Genomic DNA, 15,931 nt, shown 5'->3' with positions numbered 1-15,931 from the left:
GAGAGAGGAGCGAATGTAGAGGGGGAAGAGTCGGGAAGGGAAACAAAATGGGAGATGAAACAGGCACGACGCGCGAAGAAGCAAACAATTCCGTCTCACCTCTGCTGCCTCCCGTCTGCTTTGTAATTAATAGTGGGTTGAATTTCCCGAATTCTAGCTATCATGGTCACGCTACCACCCCTGATTAGGTACATTATGCGGTTTCCCGATGCGTCGGGATCCCATGGGTCCAAAAACGCATAGGGACTGACCTGTTTTGGTGTCACCACCTCGGGAACGTGCTGTCGGAGCATCCGTAATTCCCTGGTGGTCCACGGTTGGTGTTGCCCCAAGATTGGCACACTAAGCACCTACATACAAGCCATTGGCAAAACCAGTCGCGATACAGACATACAGGTGTGACATGGACGTTGCCCGGAGAGACGATGCCGGAAACGACGTGCGAAACCGAGACACCGCTGAGGAAACTAATAATATCATGGCTATCAGGCCTTTCCCGAGAGTTATATTAGCCAAATAGAACTGCATCGCGTTTTTCGATCGGCTGATCTCGTGTATTGTTTGTTACTGTCTGATGCCTTGTGTAGAATGTTCACCTACCTACATTAATAAGTAGTATCTTCACGAGATCTTCGTCGACCGGAGGAACACACCATAATTAATAACATCAGACGCCTCAATTAAGAGCCATGAAAAGCAACGACGCGCTCGCCCTCATCATTGTCGCCTACACCGCCCTCGGGTTCTTGGTCTCCTTCTTTATTGCCCGGTTAGCCCTCGCCATGCACCGCCGGGCGCACGGCTCCTCGACAGGATCGTCCGGGTCGTCCGGGTCGTCCGGGTCGAAATCGACGGCGTCATCGGGTTCGGTCCCGAGCCGCTACCAGAGCGGCGACGCCAGCACCTCCACCCCTCGGCCCGCATTCGAATCCTCGGCAGTTCCCCTGTCCCAAGCCCCGCCTCCGCCAAACGTGCCGCCCGTAACTCCCGTACCGCCCCCGGTGGGCGCATTCGGCAATAACGGGTATTATTCCCCGGCTCGACCGCATTCGTTTCCGCCGCCGCCGCCGCCGCCGCCTTTGAACTGATCAGGCAAGAGAACTACGGTTGAAACGAACAAAGATTGGTGAATCGAACGGAGAAAGAAGAAGAAAATGGAAGTAAAGCATGAGGAAAAAGGAGAAAATCCAGGGCAAGGGGCGAAGTTACCGAAAAGAAGGGGAACGTAAGAATGACGAGAAGTAATGGGTGAGAAGGATGGGGAAGTGAGAAGAGGTTATGTGTGCTTGTGTGTGTCTGTGTCCTCAGGGAATATTGATGATCAAGTTACACGTGGGCGGCTAAGTCAGATAGGTACCGAGGTACTATAATTACCTAGTTGCGATCATCGTGGATAAGAGATGGGGTGTAATTAGAATCTAGTAATTACACGTTTGTTGAGGTGAATCTCAGTCTATTGGGTCCATCTGCCGCTTTGAGTTCTGTCGCATGGATCACGGTTCGCACAAAGAGACGTCGAGCAAAGTCCGCTTAGAATTTGATTGGCATTCAGACCGTCCTGACTATACATCCATCCTCCCTCTCCCCTTGCCCCTCCTACCTTGTCGTTCTTGGGAGTACGCCTGACAGACCGAAGTCAAGGAACGAAGGGACAAAGCAGCTCAGAGAAACATTTGGTGAACCAGACCGGCTTGCAACTGGCCCTCAAGGCACCGGGAGAAAGAGGATAACAGGGATACCATGCATTCCTACTCATCGACTGATTAGCCGCGCCAGACGGGCGGCCCGGGAGGCTGGTACGATTCGGGCTTCATGGAGTAGATGTCGACCAGGATGCCGGGGTCGGTGCTCTTGTAGGCTCCGGGCAGCGCGACCAGCGGGCTGGGGGTGCCGTTGCGACCACCGGTGATCTTGATCTGGGTGCAGGCGAGGTAGAACTGGACCTTGTTGGGCTGAGACGCCATGTGGAGGGCGATCTGCTTGACGCGAAGGAGGTACTCGCCGTCCGGGGTGTTGGCGGGAATGGTGGTGTTTGAGGTCTCATAAGTGTCTGCAACAAGCGCGTACAAGAAAATAAGAAAAAAAATATTAGTTGGCACTAATATTTGGACATGACGGGTTATTACGTTCTCGGACTGCCGACTCATCACCGCAGTCGCGGAAATCTGCTCAGCCCCAGAGAAGAGAAAGAGAGGGGTTCCATACTCTGCCCTGGCCAGAACATCTGCTTGTTGCTGTCCACGGTAGGCATCGTGGTCGAGATCTTGAACCAGACGGCGCCGGACCCGTCAAAGGTCTTGGCCGACGAGCCGGGGGGTACCTTGGCCAGGTAGTACTGAGTCGGGCCGGGGTGGTTGATCTGCTGGGTCGAGATGTAGTGAATGGTCGAGCCGGCCGGCACGGTCACGACGTTGGCCGCCGTCTGCGAGGTGTAGCAGCGGATGTCGCCGCTTGTTGGGTTCTCAACGCCCTGCTTGCTCTGCGCATTCTTGGTCATGCGCGTGGCTGACCAGTCACTCTCTTCGGGCTGTCCGTTAACAACTAGTCTCGGGAAGGTGTCTAAGAAAAGAGAGATGAGAGGAGAGCAAAATAGTGTTAGCCGTCAATCTCTCATGTTCCTGCGGTTGGCGCGGAGGTGTGGGAGAAGAAAAATGCGACATGAATATTTGGTAGCTAACATAATTATGTCATGGCAGGTGGATGTGTAAACAGATGTCAGGCCTGGGAGTGGTGAGCGTACAGTGAGCTTGAACAGCCGTAGCTGCGAGCAACAAGCTTGCGAGAAGCCTCATATCGATGACCTGATGTCAATGGCCTCGACGGTCTCAAGAGGCGCTGTTATTCAATAGGTTCTGGCAAGATACGAAGAAGTAGTTCGTGACACTGGAGCAGCTCCACGAAGCGAGCCTTCACTGAACCACATCTCTCTAATATTATGCCTCATGGTGATGCTCGTCTTATATAGGTAAAGTATGCACCGTTTGGTGAACTGAGTAGGGATTGGCTCAGGAGACGACCCGCATGGAAAGCGTATTCGAGCCGTATCATAACCTGGTTGGTATCATGGGAGTTAGATTATTGATTGGAGGACAAGGGCTGGCCGACCTTGCTCCATCCGGGAACCTAGGTTCCGGGCCTAGAACCGGTCGACTCGCGGCGGGATTCATCAGTCACCAAAGTTACTTACCTATAATCCGGTTGTAACTGCCGAGCGTCTGGGGAGCGTCTTAACGTGGACGCTCGAGGGGCGGGTCACGGACGACACAGAGTATTAACTTATATTGCAACCCCTTCGGCACTCGCTGGCTGGCTCCCCCTTTTGGGTGCAGCGCCAGTCCCAAAATGTCCGCCGGCCACACCAACTAGTTTTTAGGTTGCAGAATTAAAGGTTCAAATCTTCCTCCTTAGGTGCCAAAGCAAAGTATTTCGATGTTCTAATTGCCTCCAGCATGTATTAATCTCCAGTACGTGTGAAGTAATAGTACAACATGACCTACGTGCCTTCGCGGTGAGAAGTATTCTCGGGTGTGGGCAAGAATGGGAAGGTGGTGTGACTGTCGTGAGCTCCATTGGCACTATGTTCATCGTGAAGGATAGGCGTCTATGTACAGATTGGGTTGCTCTCCTCGATCTGAGCCGGTCAACCACGTCAAAGAATTCTCCCCCGGCTTCCCAAGTTGGTAGGTTGGAATCTTCCCTCCCCCGCCCTTCCTTGATGTTTTGCTTGGCCCTGATTCGTACGAACGGCGAGGGTAAGAAAACAAGGACGCAGGCGGCTCCAGCCCGCCCCCATTGCCCCGTTCCAATTCCCTTGTTGTGCCCGCTTAGCAACGGAAGACAGCCGGACCCGGATTCTGGTACGAGGTAGGGACGGGGTAGTTGATGTTGATAAGAATGCCGGGGTCGGTGGACTTGTAGGCACCCGGGAAGGAAACCTTCTGAGAAGGCTCGGTGCTGCCGCCACCAGTGACCTGGAGCTGGGCGCACGAGATGTAGAACTGGGCGCCGCCCTGGCTTTGGGCAACGTGCAGGGCGATGTGCTCAGCGCGGAGGAGGTAGTTGCCCGCCCGAATGCAGCTGGGGATAGGAACCTCGAACGAGCTCTTGCCTGCAAGCAAGAGAACAGTTAGCATATGCAACGGAAGAAAGAAGGAAGAAGAAGGAAAATGATCAACGCACCGTTGCTAGGCCAGGTCAGCTGGGCGCCAAATTGAGGCTGCTCCTCGTACACCTTGAACCACACGGCACCCTCGCCGGTCCACGACTTGACGTCCTGTCCGTCCGGAACGCGGGCCAGGTAGAACTGCATGGGGCCGGGGTGGTAGATACTGGGGTTGGCGTGGTAGGTCACGGTCGATCCCGCCTGAACAGTGTAGACGTCTTGGGCGCCGGCAGGGGTCGCCTGGAAGCACCTGATCTGCTCCGAGTTGACGTCGCCGACGAAGCCGTTGTTTTGCCAGTTGTCAGCCCGCCGCACGTGCTGCCAGTCGGAACCGGTCCCGACCCTGGGGAGGGTATAATGGGCGCTGACGCCGAGAGCGGCCGTCAGGAGGGCGAAGGTTGTTGTCAGCATTGCAGATGGCGGAAAGAACTGGAAGAATCGGGGGTGCTAATCAACACGACCTTGGTATGCTTGGGTCGTCTTCGTTAGTTCTGTTCCTCCTTTTCAGAACGCCGCTTCGCTACGAGGCCTTATTCCCGTCCTTATATGCCCTGGCCCCTGGCCAAGGAGCCTGCTTCTCTGCTTTCTCCCCTTTCCCCCCACCCCCGGCCGGCCGCCGGCCGCTCGTCGTCGGTATTTGCAAATCCTCCCCAGATCGAGAAGGTTTCCGGTCCATGGCCCCGACTTACTCTCCTTGGCAAGACCTGGCATTCCCGGATTCCAGCCAGGGTTACACCGTCCTGGGTTTCGGGAGCGCTCTGCCGCCTTGGCCCGGCCGGCTAAAATGCAGCGGCGACCACTCAGGCGCCACGCCGATATTGTTGACGATTCCAAACACATCGACGGCATTTGGCTCCGCCGCCCAGCTGGCCATGCCCAGTGGCCCGCGGTCCAGTCAAACGACTCCTGCGGGCGCCGTGTGGAGTGCATGAATCCCGCGCAGGCGACGCGGTGAGAGTCTCGGTTCTTCAAGTGAAGCAGAAGTAGAGACTATTATTTCGAACCGAGTCTCCGGCCGCTGCGTCATCTCTCGCTCATGGCCTTTGTCATTCTTGATGAACTCCTGCGCGCATACAACGTGTGCCCGACCTAGATTTCCCATTCCCTCGGGAGCCGGGGACCCTCGGTCGATCCACACGTCCGGGCGCCAATGTATTTAGGCAGTCCTGGACACTCAGGTACCTGCATGCTTTGCTGTCCTTGCAGTCCAAGAGAAACACAACCGCTGTCCGCGGTGTGTGGTGTGCGATGGCGCATGATACGTGCTCCACAAGGCAATACCCCTTAAGGCCCCCTTCCTTCTTCACCATTCCTCCGATGCGCGGATTCGCTGCCAACCTGAACCGGTCCGAATACCAGGACAACTTGGTGGCCCTCCGTCCCGTACTTCCGCCGCGTGCCAGGCAGGGGAGCTCCCGAGATGTGACGACTTCTTGCCAGGAGAGAAGGGGGGAGGGGATTGGGTCGCTACCGACGCGCGCTACACATAATTAGCAACCATCGAGCTCAAGACTGAGGAGCTAACCAGGGACACACAGCCACGGCCGTTTTTGGAGACGCGGTACTGGTGTGCTGTGTACGAACGGTTCATGGCAGCCGGCTTTGCTCGTCATCCCGAAACAGTTACACTAGGTGTACCTGACTTACCCTTCCCGTAGCAAGTCAATGATGGTGCCAAATGGAGGTACCTAGGACCTCAAGCGTCGGCAATAATCGAAAATGACGCAAGTGCGTTGTATGCTACCGATCCAAATCCGAACCATGGGCGCGGAAGACCTTGTCACGCTAAAGTAGCCCGTGGGGGCGGGTAGTCATCGACGAGCGCGACTTTGGGCTCTACTTAACTATGGTGTTGCGTTGAAAGGAGGGTAGCCTCTCTTTGCTACCTAAGGCTCCATGTAGTCCTGGCAGTTTTCATGTAATTAGTCTTCGCAGTCACGTCACGCCCGGAAAATCCGGGAACGGCCCCCGAGCCAAGCTGGCTGGGTTCGATCTCCTCGAACAACAGCCCACTCACCCTTTCCGCCCTTCCCCTTTTATTTTTCGTTCACCACCTCATGTGTTGCTCGAAAGTGGCGAATTGCTCAGATGCGCATTTATTGATGCGCTTCTATCTGTAAGGAAGCGGTCCGTGGAAGCGGTGATTCGCTCATGCCGGGGTCAATGTTGTTTCCAGGAGCTGTGGAGGGTGGGTTCCATACTGGCAGTTTCAGACAGTTTCGGGAGGGGGGAGAGAGAGAGAGGGAGGGAGACTATTCCTTGGATCGATCCATCACCAAAAAAAAATGACCTAGGATGGTACCGCCAAGTTTCTTATAGCAATGAGGCAGTGCTGCGGAAGGCGCGTGGTTTCAATCGCGTTCATTTGGAAGGAACTGACCGGAGCTCCGGAGAAAGAGCTCCACCACCTTCCCAGACCGTGACTGCACGCAATACCGACCAACCGACCCTACACTCATCCACCCTTGAGCTCTCGGTTTGGCTGTCAAGACAGGGCACAAAAGTCACACAGCCGGACACTGTCGCGCAATCTATGGATTACTGCAAATCAATAAGTAATAACGGAAATCAACTCTCGGGCGGTTCAACAACTTCCCGTACAGCCATGGAAATGCCGATAAACCTCCCCTCTCCACACCTTCACCCCTCCGACCCCAGATTTATTTGAGAGCTGAAGCAGCAAACCATCACGATGCCGCATCCTCCGGGGCCGGTAGCGCAAGTATCTTGGCCGCCGCATACTCGGCCGCGATCACAATGGCTGCCGAGGGATTGCCTGTGATGTGGCCGGGGAAGATGGATGCGTCGACGACAAAGATATTGTCAGTCCCGTACACCTTAGTGTTAAGGTCCACCACCGACGTGCCCCCCTCCCGCCCGTCGTCGAGGCCAATCTTGGCCGTGCCTGTGACCCGAAGTTGTCAGCAGTTTGTGTCTGCGACGAGAGAAATGCAGGACTCATCGCCGGAAGGAAAGGGGATAATTATATATCTCTCTCACCTATCCAGTGGTTGGAGCAACGGCGCGCCGGAGTAGCCGGGATCTGGACCAAGTTCCTTCGTAAGTAATTACAAGCTCTGGCTGGACGTAATCATATTCATAGTAACCGATTGTGTCGTTTCGCTTACCGAGTCCACGAAATCCTCCACCGTCACGTTCGACGGCGGAGTAATCCATGTCAGGTTGGCCACCCCTTTCAATGACTCTCGCAGGTTGGCGATGCCCTGGATGACGGCCTCCCTGTCATACTCATCTCGGAGGTATGGAGGGGTCGAGACTACCGTATTCAACCGCCTCGTGATAGTCATCCGGCCTCGAGATCGGGAGCCTGTGCCCAAATACTGGGTGATCGTCATGGAGGCTACGGTCGTTCCTGTCAGTACTGCCATTTACCACCCTACAGCCATTGGGAAACTCACTGTTGAGTTTTCCCTCGACCCTCGCCTGCCATTGCAGGTGACGAGAGACACCGTCGCTCCCCTTTATGGTCTCCCAGAACTGGACCAAATATGATGAGCATAACGCCGGCAAACATCCAGCGGAAGAGGTAGGTCCTAGCTTACGATCGGGCCAATATTTGGTGCAGCTTGCGCCAGAGGACCGGTCCTGTTGGCTGCGCAACATCAGCCCTCACATATAACCAACTTCGACCCTGGTTCCGCCGCGATCGGACGGGCGTTTCGGGGCAACTCACCCACATATCTTTCGGTATCCTCGACGATGGGCTCGTCCCAAGCCCCATAGTAGTCGTAGAAGACGACATCCGGGTGTGCTATTTCAATGTCGGTCTCGTATTTTACATCAGCATCAGTACGAGCTGGTCAGCGATAATACCCGCACAGGAGTCCCACGTCCTGCACCCGGTGACAGACAGACACACACACCCACATGCACGCACGCACGCTCGCGCCAGGAGTCTACGTCAGGAATTACTCACCCCGACGTGATCATTGAGGTTGTAGCCAACCGGCAATTCGATCCACTGGTCCTCCGAAATCATGCTAGGCCCATCGGTTGAGTTCTTGACAATATTGAGTTGGTCCTTCGGTCCGATACCGCCTGGCGTGAATCCTGTCAGCCTTTCTTGCCAACAAGATCACCAACCTCTCCGAGGCCCACTGCCCACCCCCGGCAGGAAGGCGGAAGACTCCAAGAACCTACTTCGGAAGAGCAGCTTCGCCGAGCCGAATGCTCCCGCGGAGACAATAACCCGGCCGGTCTTGGGGGTGAGCGGGACGATGCCGGCCTGACCTGCCTCGCTGTTGCTGCACTGCACCTCGACGCCCGTAGCATGGCCGCCTTCCCGGATGATGCGCGTCACAGTCGTGTTCATCCACAGCGTAAAGCCCTCGCGCTGAACCGCCGAGACGAGGTATGTGGCCAGGGGCCCGCCCCTCTCTCCGCCCGAGTACATGAAGGTGCTGTGCCCGTATGTGCGGTTCTTCCTGTCCGGGTGCTCGTTGGGGACGAGGTACTCCCAGCCGGCAGCTTCGAGGCTGCCGCCCAGCATGTCGAAGCCCTGCGAGAGGTACCGCTTGCCGTCCATCGACGGGGTGATGGTGCCGGGGATCCGCTCAAACACGCGTTCTGTGGCCTCCGCCATGTCCTCGCTGTGCCAACCCTCGGGGAAGTTGACGTCCCAGTCGGCAGGGTGCGGCTTCCACCACAGTCCGGCGTTGACCGCTGTCCCTCCTCCTAGCATACACCCCGCCATCTGGTCGACGTCGGTGCAGATGGCCCCGGTTGGGTCGGCCCAGATCTGGTTGCAGAGACCCGGGACGTCGAAGCGGGTCAGGTTCGTACCGATTAGCCACTCCGGTTTCATTATTCCACCCCATCTCCCCGTCGACGGCGGACCCTTCTCGATCAGGAGAACCTTGTGGCCAGCTTCGCTCAGGCGATCCGCAACAGGGATACCGCCAGCACCGGATCCCACAACGATGTAATCGTACGTCTCGGTGGAGGAGATGTTGGTACATCCTTCCTGTGCTGCCACTGGATGTAGCCCTGAGGTAGGAGAGGTTAAGGGGAGGTAAATAAGGTCAGCAACGGGTATATGCGTGCAGACAAGCATCCAGTGGCTCTTTGGCTCTTGAGTGGTGACGGCCACTACTGGCTGGGGGGTTTGTTCCTCTACTTACAGAGCGCCAGGGCACCGCCAGTGACGGCTACCAACTTTGAAGCAACTTGCATGCTGCCCGACACAAACGACCGAAACACAGCAGACCAGACAAGGGGATAGGCTCGGCGAGGAAGTCAACAGAAGCAGGCGAGTGCGAGTGGGCGAACTGAGTTTACGTCCATCTGACCGATGCGGACGAGGATTTCAGAGTTGTGAACCCTCTTTAAACCTTCCAACTCAGATCTGTTTCCCCTCTTTCGAGATAGATCCCCTGCTCTTCCCCAGAACCACGACCGCCCCTTGTCAGGATACAAGGGTTCGTGGGAATCTCACACGGTGTCTCTCGAAGTACGGATTACTTGGTGCAACCTCCTCCACAATTTCCCCAGACTCGGATGCGGAGATTTCTTTCTCGAAAGCTTCTCTGCCAAATGGAAGTCGGGGAATTCTATTAGCCGAGACTGGGGGAACCCGCCAAAAACGTGGCACACCGGCTGTAAGCACGCCACGGCTCGACCCAACGAAGCATGTACGGGGTGCATCCTCTCAAATTTACCGGAGCGGGGAAACCCTCCCAGGTAGCCAGGGGGATAGATTAAAGCTACACTGGCAGCCTGCTCATAGTATTAAGTTCCCAGGTTTCCTACCTCGCGCCTTCTCCCCGAGCCCCCTCGCTCCTCTTCCCCTCATGATGCTGACGCGCCGGGTCCTCAGTCCTACCATATCGGTCTGTCCGGTAAATCTTGCACCTTCCTATTGGTGAACCTCGGCCTGGGCGCAGGAACGAGGTTGCATTTGCTGATGAAATTGCTGCCTCTGCACTGGGAGGGGCTTTCTACGCAGCACCACTACTTGGCGAACAACGTCAGGGGAGGAGTGAAGATTGGTTGCATGGAAGCTCGCATGGACTGATGGTGCACTCTATCCTCTTCTTGGCTTCCCTGACTTTCACCCGCGAACACCGGGCGGTATCTTGAGTTATTCGACCAGGGAAAGGTTACCATGCGTGGACCAGGGGCTGTCAGCCTTGTCAGAAATGTCGGGATGGCTGGCCCGGCGTCTGCCTGGACCTACACATTTGGTCCTGTAGTCAGAAGCAAATCGAGGAGGGCGGTGGGTGGAAGGGCACGGTGGGGAAAGATTCTGTAGGTCTGTGTCTGACAATCATGGGGGTCGTCTTAGATCCGCCGATCTTGCCGGCTGAAGGACAACCCAGTAGGTTACTACCCTGACTTTTCCCGATGCGCGGCAAAATCCGCGTTGCTGGGATGAGACGTCCGGCAGTCCGTCTCGAGTTCTCGGAGGCGTGTCGAGGTTTGGATTTTGTGATTATTTGCGGCGGCCGCGGAGGGTATGTCCGGTCCCATCTCTCTAGGCAGAGCAACGTCACAAAGCTCCCCATGAATCCGTTGGTGCTTCCCTGCATAACTGGCCAGCTGCTCGTGCCACGGTGAATAAGGCAGCGTGATAGATGAAACAAAATCACATTGGTACTGTCCGCACATATATGCCATTGCGGAAGTATGTAATTATCTTCTGGCGTTGGCCAACGCCCGTAGTGATAATGGCTCTCTGTCTACAACTCTTGCTTTCCGATCTGTTGTTAAGCGGATCCGCCATCTCTAGAAATGAAGAAGCAGCAGCCCCAATAAATATATATTATATTTGGGCTTTTAGGGGCTATCCTCACCTGACCTAGTTCGGCCAGCAGCAAGGGGGGGAAAAAAGGGGAGGGTGGAAAGCTCGATAGGTAAAACCTGTGGTAACTCCAGAGAGGAGGAATACCATCAAGCTGTCCAGTCTAGGTATGTATGAACACCATATAGATTACAGGCATCCCGCTTTGGCTGTGATAACTCCGTCTCCTCCTGTCTTAGGTCGAGACGAGAAGAGGGTGGATTGACAGCTCATGTATCAACTCGGTCTCTATTGATACGGAGTTTGTTCTCATAAAGCGGCAGAGTATAAGGATAAAAAACGTTAGTTCAGGCACCAGAGAAATTAAGTGTCGGGTTCTCTCAACTGACTTGAAGCGACATTCCACGCCATTAACGTTTCGCTGAAGAGGGGACGTTGGAGCTTCTTTATTTAGGCAATCTCGAATTCCTTGAATTTTTTTGGCGTTCCGGCGATCTAAAACTGGAGACAACTACTTATGTTGTGCGCACATTTTCCTGGAAGCTAAGTAGGAGATAGGTTCAGAAGACTCAGCTAATATACTCTACTATAGGTTTAGGCTCAAGCTGTCTAATCATATGATTCCACGCTCTAATATAACAGTGGCCAAGTACGATCGCGAAGTTTTGTTTTTATTCTTTCTTACCTTCTTTATAGTTAGGTTGAGAAGACAGAATAATTTACACTTAGAGTTCTTCCAACCTGACTTTTCAACGACAGCCGAAGACCATCGCCCCTCTCTTAATTAGATGTTTGGTTATGTCCGAAACAAGCTACATGACTACCTGTCTTCTGCCTGCCTTGATCTCCCCGTTCACTACGCTAGCAACGAGTCGAAACTTACAATTCGGTGTGCACTCAGCTACCTAATTACCGGGTCCCTAGGTAGGTAATAATTAGGTTTGTCGGTTTGTCTGGCCCCTAGTAAAAAGGGCAATGCGAATTCATCGTACCAGACTGGGCACTCGCATAGAGGGTATAATTGCCGCCGCAAGCATGACCTTGTTCTTTGATATCTTCATAAGAGCAACTTTCTTAACAACAACCTTTGACTAAAGCCAAGTTTCGAGACAGGCGTGCTGGCGTCTAGGTCGACAAGGCTGGCTGCTTATCAAGTGGGGCCAGTTGACTGCCCCATCTAGGACGGTTTCCTTACACTACGTTTTAACGTAGTATATACCTATGTATTACAGGTATTTCTGATCAGCTGAGTTGCATCCTGCGTATTTCGTACAGTCCCCTACTACTCCGTAGCGGAGGACATCGGGCACCACTGTACGGATTATGTATGTAGTGTATCCATTGCAATACAACCCCCACAGAGAGAAAGCGGGAACGTGGTCTTTTCTCGTCCCTGGTGGGTCCGCGGCAGCGCTTGGAAATCATTGAGGCCAGTCCCGGTTGGTAGGGAGAGCGAGGGAAGCGCCCCAACGCCCAGGAACAATGTGGGCGGGCTTGGAACTGCAAGTGGAGCTGCCCAAGACCCCTTTTTGACAAGTAAGCTCTCGGTCGCCGAGTCAAAAAAATAGCCCACGGGCCCATTGCGTGTCTACAGCAGCCTCCCATTTGTGGGGAAATCTCTAGATACTGAAAATCTCGCGGCATCCCCCCTGATACCTTCCGGTTCGCAGCTCGCAAAACCTGTCGCCGCAACCCACTCCTTGGACAAGATCGAGTCAATCTCGCTGCGCGCGATCTACGCAAGCTAAAATGGCCGGCCTCAGCCCCCAAGTGTACGGACACGCCCAACCCCCTCCCCGATCGAGCCAGCACATGCAATCGAGATGGACCATGGGAATGCTAACGTGGGTTTTGGCGCAGAACAAACCTGATCATCATTCTCGGAATGATGCAGGTCGCGAAGAGGATTCCTTTCGATGATCCGAATGTGCTCAACATCTGCCGCGCCGTCTATGTCGCTAGCAACTTGATCGTCCTTAGCATCTACCTTTACATAAAATCCGTTATCGACAAGAAGAAGGGTACGTTGGGACAACCCATCAGGGGAATCACGCGCGCACGCGCGCGCGGGGGCATTCGCCGTGCGTTATTGGGAATTCAGAACAGCTAATTGTGACCCTCGATAGACATGACGACGCTTAAGTACGTCGAGCCGGCACCGATGGGCTCGAGTGAAGAGGGCAAGCTCGTCACCACGACCGTGCACGCCTACGACCTTAGCCAGCTCAAGAACCTCATACGCTCTCAGGGCATGGGTGTCCTCATGATGGGCGTGATGCACCTTTACTTCAAGTACACCAACCCTCTGCTCATTCAGAGCATCATTCCGCTCAAAGGTGCGCTTGAGTCGAACCTGGCCAAGATCCACGTATGGGGCCAGCCAGCGGTCGGCGACCTGAAGAGGCCTTTCAAGCAGCCTGCGGGTTTTATGAGTGGCCTCCAGAACGGGCCCGCCCAGGCCGATAAGAAGGCAGTTGAGGCTGCTGAGCGGGCCGGTCGCGGTGGCGTCAAGGAGGAGTGATCGATCTGAGATTGCGACGGGAATAAGCCGCAGAGATCCTGTATAGTAAAGCCCAGGGCCACGGGTATATCATGACACGGTTACTAGACGGTGGGGTGTGTGGTGAGGGCGGAGGCGGGATGCCATCTTTAGGAGCAGATAATGGAGCATTCCGTTTGGTTACGCGATGATTCAGGAACGGGCCATCCGCCACCTTCAGAGCATCATTATATTTCGTTTTCGATTCAGCGGACTTCGTTATCAAGTGATGCGAACACGTATTCGGGAGTTCTGTCCAGAGCCGACCTTGAACTTCCAAGGTGTAACTGGTTGCAGGTCCGGGCCCACGGGGTGGCTGGACCCCTGCATCAGCGTCATTCCCTGAAGCATGGCACCTGCCTGGTTCCCTGAATCTTAACTGCTTGACAAACTTTGGGTTCCTCTGCACAGATCGATCTCTTCGCGACCCTGACAAAGAAGGAAAAAAAGAAAACAAACGAAAACGAGAAGGGCAAAAGGTGAACGGTGTGCAACTTAGGCGCTCAGAGGTCTTTCGCACGCTTCCTTTCAATTACCGAGTTCCCGACGCACGACACTTTGCATGTCTAACTCGCCCGCGGGTCCCGCTCTACCATGGACCGTCCAGGCACCCCACCACAACCACAATCACAATCCGCTTCAAGACGGTCGACATCCCCGCCGACACCAGAAGTCACCCGCCGCATAGTGAGTGCTTGCATCCCTGCCATTTTGTGGCTTTACTAATCGCTTGGCCTACAGGAAGTGTCGCGACTGCGTGCCAAAGCCATCCGCCACCAGCGCGAAGCAGAGCAACGATCCGTTCAACCCCCGGCCGAGCCGCGGACAGCCTCTGGCTTTGTCGACGCGGGAGATATTCAACTGACTGGCCCGGCCGGAAGGAAGCGGCCGTACGCATCGATCTCACGATCCGAGGTACCCGCGACGAACCGTGATGCGCGCGCAAACCCCTCCAAAGATGGCGCCAACACAGACAACAGCGATCTGCGGCCCGTGTCGCGCAAGTTCAGCAAATATGTCGACTACAACTTCAGTGCCATGACCGACACCAAAGGCGGCTTTTTGAGCACAGAGGATGACCCATGGAGCAAGAGCATGTCGACGGGTGCCTCCTCTGCCCCGTCCGGATCCGAGCAGAAGCCAGCGCACATGACGGTAGCCGAGTGGGAGCGGATGCAGCTGATCAAAAAGCTGCAGCAGAACAAGTCTGGCCCCTTCGGGCCAGCCTTAAGCGTTCTTGCCGACGAGAAGACGAAGAAAAGGTGTCGCGAGTGCGGCACCGTAGAGATCGACTTTGTTTGGGAGGAAGTGTTTCACTGCGCAGTGTGTAACACGTGCAAGGAGAAGTATCCGGAAAAATACAGCCTTCTCACCAAGACGGAGTGCAAGGAGGACTACCTATTGACGGACCGTAAGTCGATCCGCTGGCGAACGTCGAATCAATTCAATACGGCCTGCTGACCGTCCTTCGTAGCCGAACTCAAAGACACCGAGCTTCTCCCACATCTTTCAAAACCAAACCCTCACAAGTCTCACTGGCACGATATGATGCTCTTTCTCCGATACCAGGTCGAGGATTACGCATTCAACCACAAGTGGGGTTCGCCCGAAGCCTTGGACGCCGAGTTTGAGAGGCGTGAGGCGGACAAAAAGAGGCGTAAGGAAGCCAAGTTCAAGGAAAAGCTACTGGATCTGAAGCGCAAGACAAGGACCGAGGCCTTTAGGCGCAACAATACAAAATCAGGAAGTAGCACTGGCGTCCTGGGAGGGATAGGAAAAGCGACCAAGTTCGGAGACACAGTCGGCGGCAGCGGGAAGCACGTGCATGAATGGGGCCGGGCGGTAGAGAACGCAGAGGGGATAACGGTTAAGACATGCGTGACATGTAACATGGAGGTTGAAGAGTTGGAGCTGTGAAGGTATCAATGTGCCATTGTGATCTTGATCCGAAGTGGAACAAAACGTTCTCGGATCCTGGTCTGGATGGAGGACATCATGCATGGTGTCCAGCACACCAACACACACACGAAAAAAAGGTTCAGCTTGGAAGTAATTATTGCAAGACACGTGAAACACTTGAGCAATGCAATTTGATATGTTATGATACAGCCCTCTCTTCTTGCGCACTACAGAGTTGGTGCAATAGGCTTTCCGCCAAAGTTCCGTGTTCACTACAAGTACTCCGTACCCAAACGGAGTTCAGCACGCCCGCATGAGAACAAGCCCCCTTGAGGGGGACTGGATGCCTTGTAGCCTCATGAGCATGTAGCGATGGACTGTGATTCGTCAGCCGTGCCAGCTCCCTCGCTATCTGTGGGCCGCCCAGGGCCTATCGCCTTTGGCCAGCACGACATCTCCAAGCAACAGGCGAGCATTGCCGCCCTGCTTGCGGACCTGTCGCAGTCCAAAAAGGGGAAAAAACGAGAGAAGGAAAAAAAAAAACCACCCTTGCCTATCGATCTCCGGCACG

At 54.8% G+C, this 15,931-nt stretch overlaps 6 protein-coding genes across 6 annotated transcripts; 3 read left to right on the top strand and 3 right to left on the bottom strand.

The window, feature by feature from the left end:
* Positions 1-689: 689 nt before the first annotated feature.
* Positions 690-1,088, top strand: MYCTH_2130467 (uncharacterized protein; the record flags this gene model as incomplete). The annotated part of the gene is made up of 1 exon (XM_003666503.1): positions 690-1,088. One exon carries the CDS (start codon positions 690-692, stop codon positions 1,086-1,088), a length of 399 nt encoding a protein of 132 aa, XP_003666551.1.
* A 154-nt stretch (positions 1,089-1,242) lies between these two features.
* On the bottom strand, positions 1,243-3,053 carry MYCTH_2311323 (glycoside hydrolase family 61 protein). The gene is made up of 3 exons (XM_003666502.1): positions 2,741-3,053; positions 2,206-2,559; positions 1,243-2,050 (listed from the first exon to the last, which is right to left on the bottom strand). Exons 1-3 carry the CDS (start codon positions 2,790-2,792, stop codon positions 1,764-1,766), a joined length of 693 nt encoding a protein of 230 aa, XP_003666550.1. The 5' UTR covers positions 2,793-3,053; the 3' UTR covers positions 1,243-1,763.
* Positions 3,054-3,547: 494 nt separating this feature from the next.
* MYCTH_85556 (glycoside hydrolase family 61 protein) lies at positions 3,548-4,638 on the bottom strand. Its single transcript, XM_003666501.1, has 2 exons — positions 4,180-4,638; positions 3,548-4,108 (listed from the first exon to the last, which is right to left on the bottom strand). Exons 1-2 carry the CDS (start codon positions 4,571-4,573, stop codon positions 3,825-3,827), a joined length of 678 nt encoding a protein of 225 aa, XP_003666549.1. The 5' UTR covers positions 4,574-4,638; the 3' UTR covers positions 3,548-3,824.
* A 2,211-nt stretch (positions 4,639-6,849) lies between these two features.
* Positions 6,850-9,355, bottom strand: MYCTH_58125 (cellobiose dehydrogenase; the record flags this gene model as incomplete). The annotated part of the gene is made up of 9 exons (XM_003666500.1): positions 6,850-6,938; positions 7,163-7,205; positions 7,291-7,490; positions 7,582-7,660; positions 7,726-7,775; positions 7,857-7,950; positions 8,100-8,221; positions 8,324-9,169; positions 9,304-9,355. 9 exons carry the CDS (start codon positions 9,353-9,355, stop codon positions 6,850-6,852), a joined length of 1,575 nt encoding a protein of 524 aa, XP_003666548.1.
* A 3,222-nt stretch (positions 9,356-12,577) lies between these two features.
* MYCTH_72822 (uncharacterized protein) lies at positions 12,578-13,644 on the top strand. Its single transcript, XM_003666499.1, has 3 exons — positions 12,578-12,694; positions 12,783-12,943; positions 13,049-13,644. The coding sequence occupies exons 1-3, from the start codon at positions 12,672-12,674 to the stop codon at positions 13,441-13,443; spliced, it is 579 nt and encodes a 192-aa protein (XP_003666547.1). The 5' UTR covers positions 12,578-12,671; the 3' UTR covers positions 13,444-13,644.
* Positions 13,645-13,884: 240 nt separating this feature from the next.
* MYCTH_109373 (uncharacterized protein) lies at positions 13,885-15,564 on the top strand. The gene is made up of 3 exons (XM_003666498.1): positions 13,885-14,148; positions 14,203-14,872; positions 14,936-15,564. Exons 1-3 carry the CDS (start codon positions 14,056-14,058, stop codon positions 15,376-15,378), a joined length of 1,206 nt encoding a protein of 401 aa, XP_003666546.1. The 5' UTR covers positions 13,885-14,055; the 3' UTR covers positions 15,379-15,564.
* Positions 15,565-15,931: the final 367 nt, after the last annotated feature.

Source organism: Thermothelomyces thermophilus, chromosome 7, assembly GCF_000226095.1.
Source record: "Thermothelomyces thermophilus ATCC 42464 chromosome 7, complete sequence".
Lineage (NCBI taxonomy): Eukaryota > Fungi > Ascomycota > Sordariomycetes > Sordariales > Chaetomiaceae > Thermothelomyces > Thermothelomyces thermophilus.
The sequence above is the reverse complement of the archived record's forward strand: the minus strand, read 5'-3'. Positions and strand labels throughout refer to the sequence as shown.

Excerpts from the sequence above, each read along its gene's own strand:
- MYCTH_72822 (XM_003666499.1), top strand. The coding sequence starts at position 12,672 with ATGGCCGGCCTCAGCCCCCAAGT. Across the intron at positions 12,695-12,782 it reads GCCGGCCTCAGCCCCCAAGT|AACAAACCTGATCATCATTC; the intron begins GTACGGACACGC and ends GTTTTGGCGCAG. Across the intron at positions 12,944-13,048 it reads CGTTATCGACAAGAAGAAGG|ACATGACGACGCTTAAGTAC; the intron begins GTACGTTGGGAC and ends GACCCTCGATAG.
- MYCTH_2311323 (XM_003666502.1), bottom strand. The coding sequence starts at position 2,792 with ATGAGGCTTCTCGCAAGCTTGTTGCTCGCAGCTACGGCTGTTCAAGCT. Across the intron at positions 2,560-2,740 it reads TACGGCTGTTCAAGCTCACT|ACACCTTCCCGAGACTAGTT; the intron begins GTACGCTCACCA and ends CTCTTTTCTTAG. Across the intron at positions 2,051-2,205 it reads GATGTTCTGGCCAGGGCAGA|ACACTTATGAGACCTCAAAC; the intron begins GTATGGAACCCC and ends CGCTTGTTGCAG.
- MYCTH_109373 (XM_003666498.1), top strand. The coding sequence starts at position 14,056 with ATGGACCGTCCAGGCACCCCACCACAACCACAATCACAATCCGCTTCA. Across the intron at positions 14,149-14,202 it reads CAGAAGTCACCCGCCGCATA|GAAGTGTCGCGACTGCGTGC; the intron begins GTGAGTGCTTGC and ends CTTGGCCTACAG. Across the intron at positions 14,873-14,935 it reads GGACTACCTATTGACGGACC|CCGAACTCAAAGACACCGAG; the intron begins GTAAGTCGATCC and ends CGTCCTTCGTAG.
- MYCTH_85556 (XM_003666501.1), bottom strand. The coding sequence starts at position 4,573 with ATGCTGACAACAACCTTCGCCCTCCTGACGGCCGCTCTCGGCGTCAGC. Across the intron at positions 4,109-4,179 it reads GCTGACCTGGCCTAGCAACG|GCAAGAGCTCGTTCGAGGTT; the intron begins GTGCGTTGATCA and ends TCTTGCTTGCAG.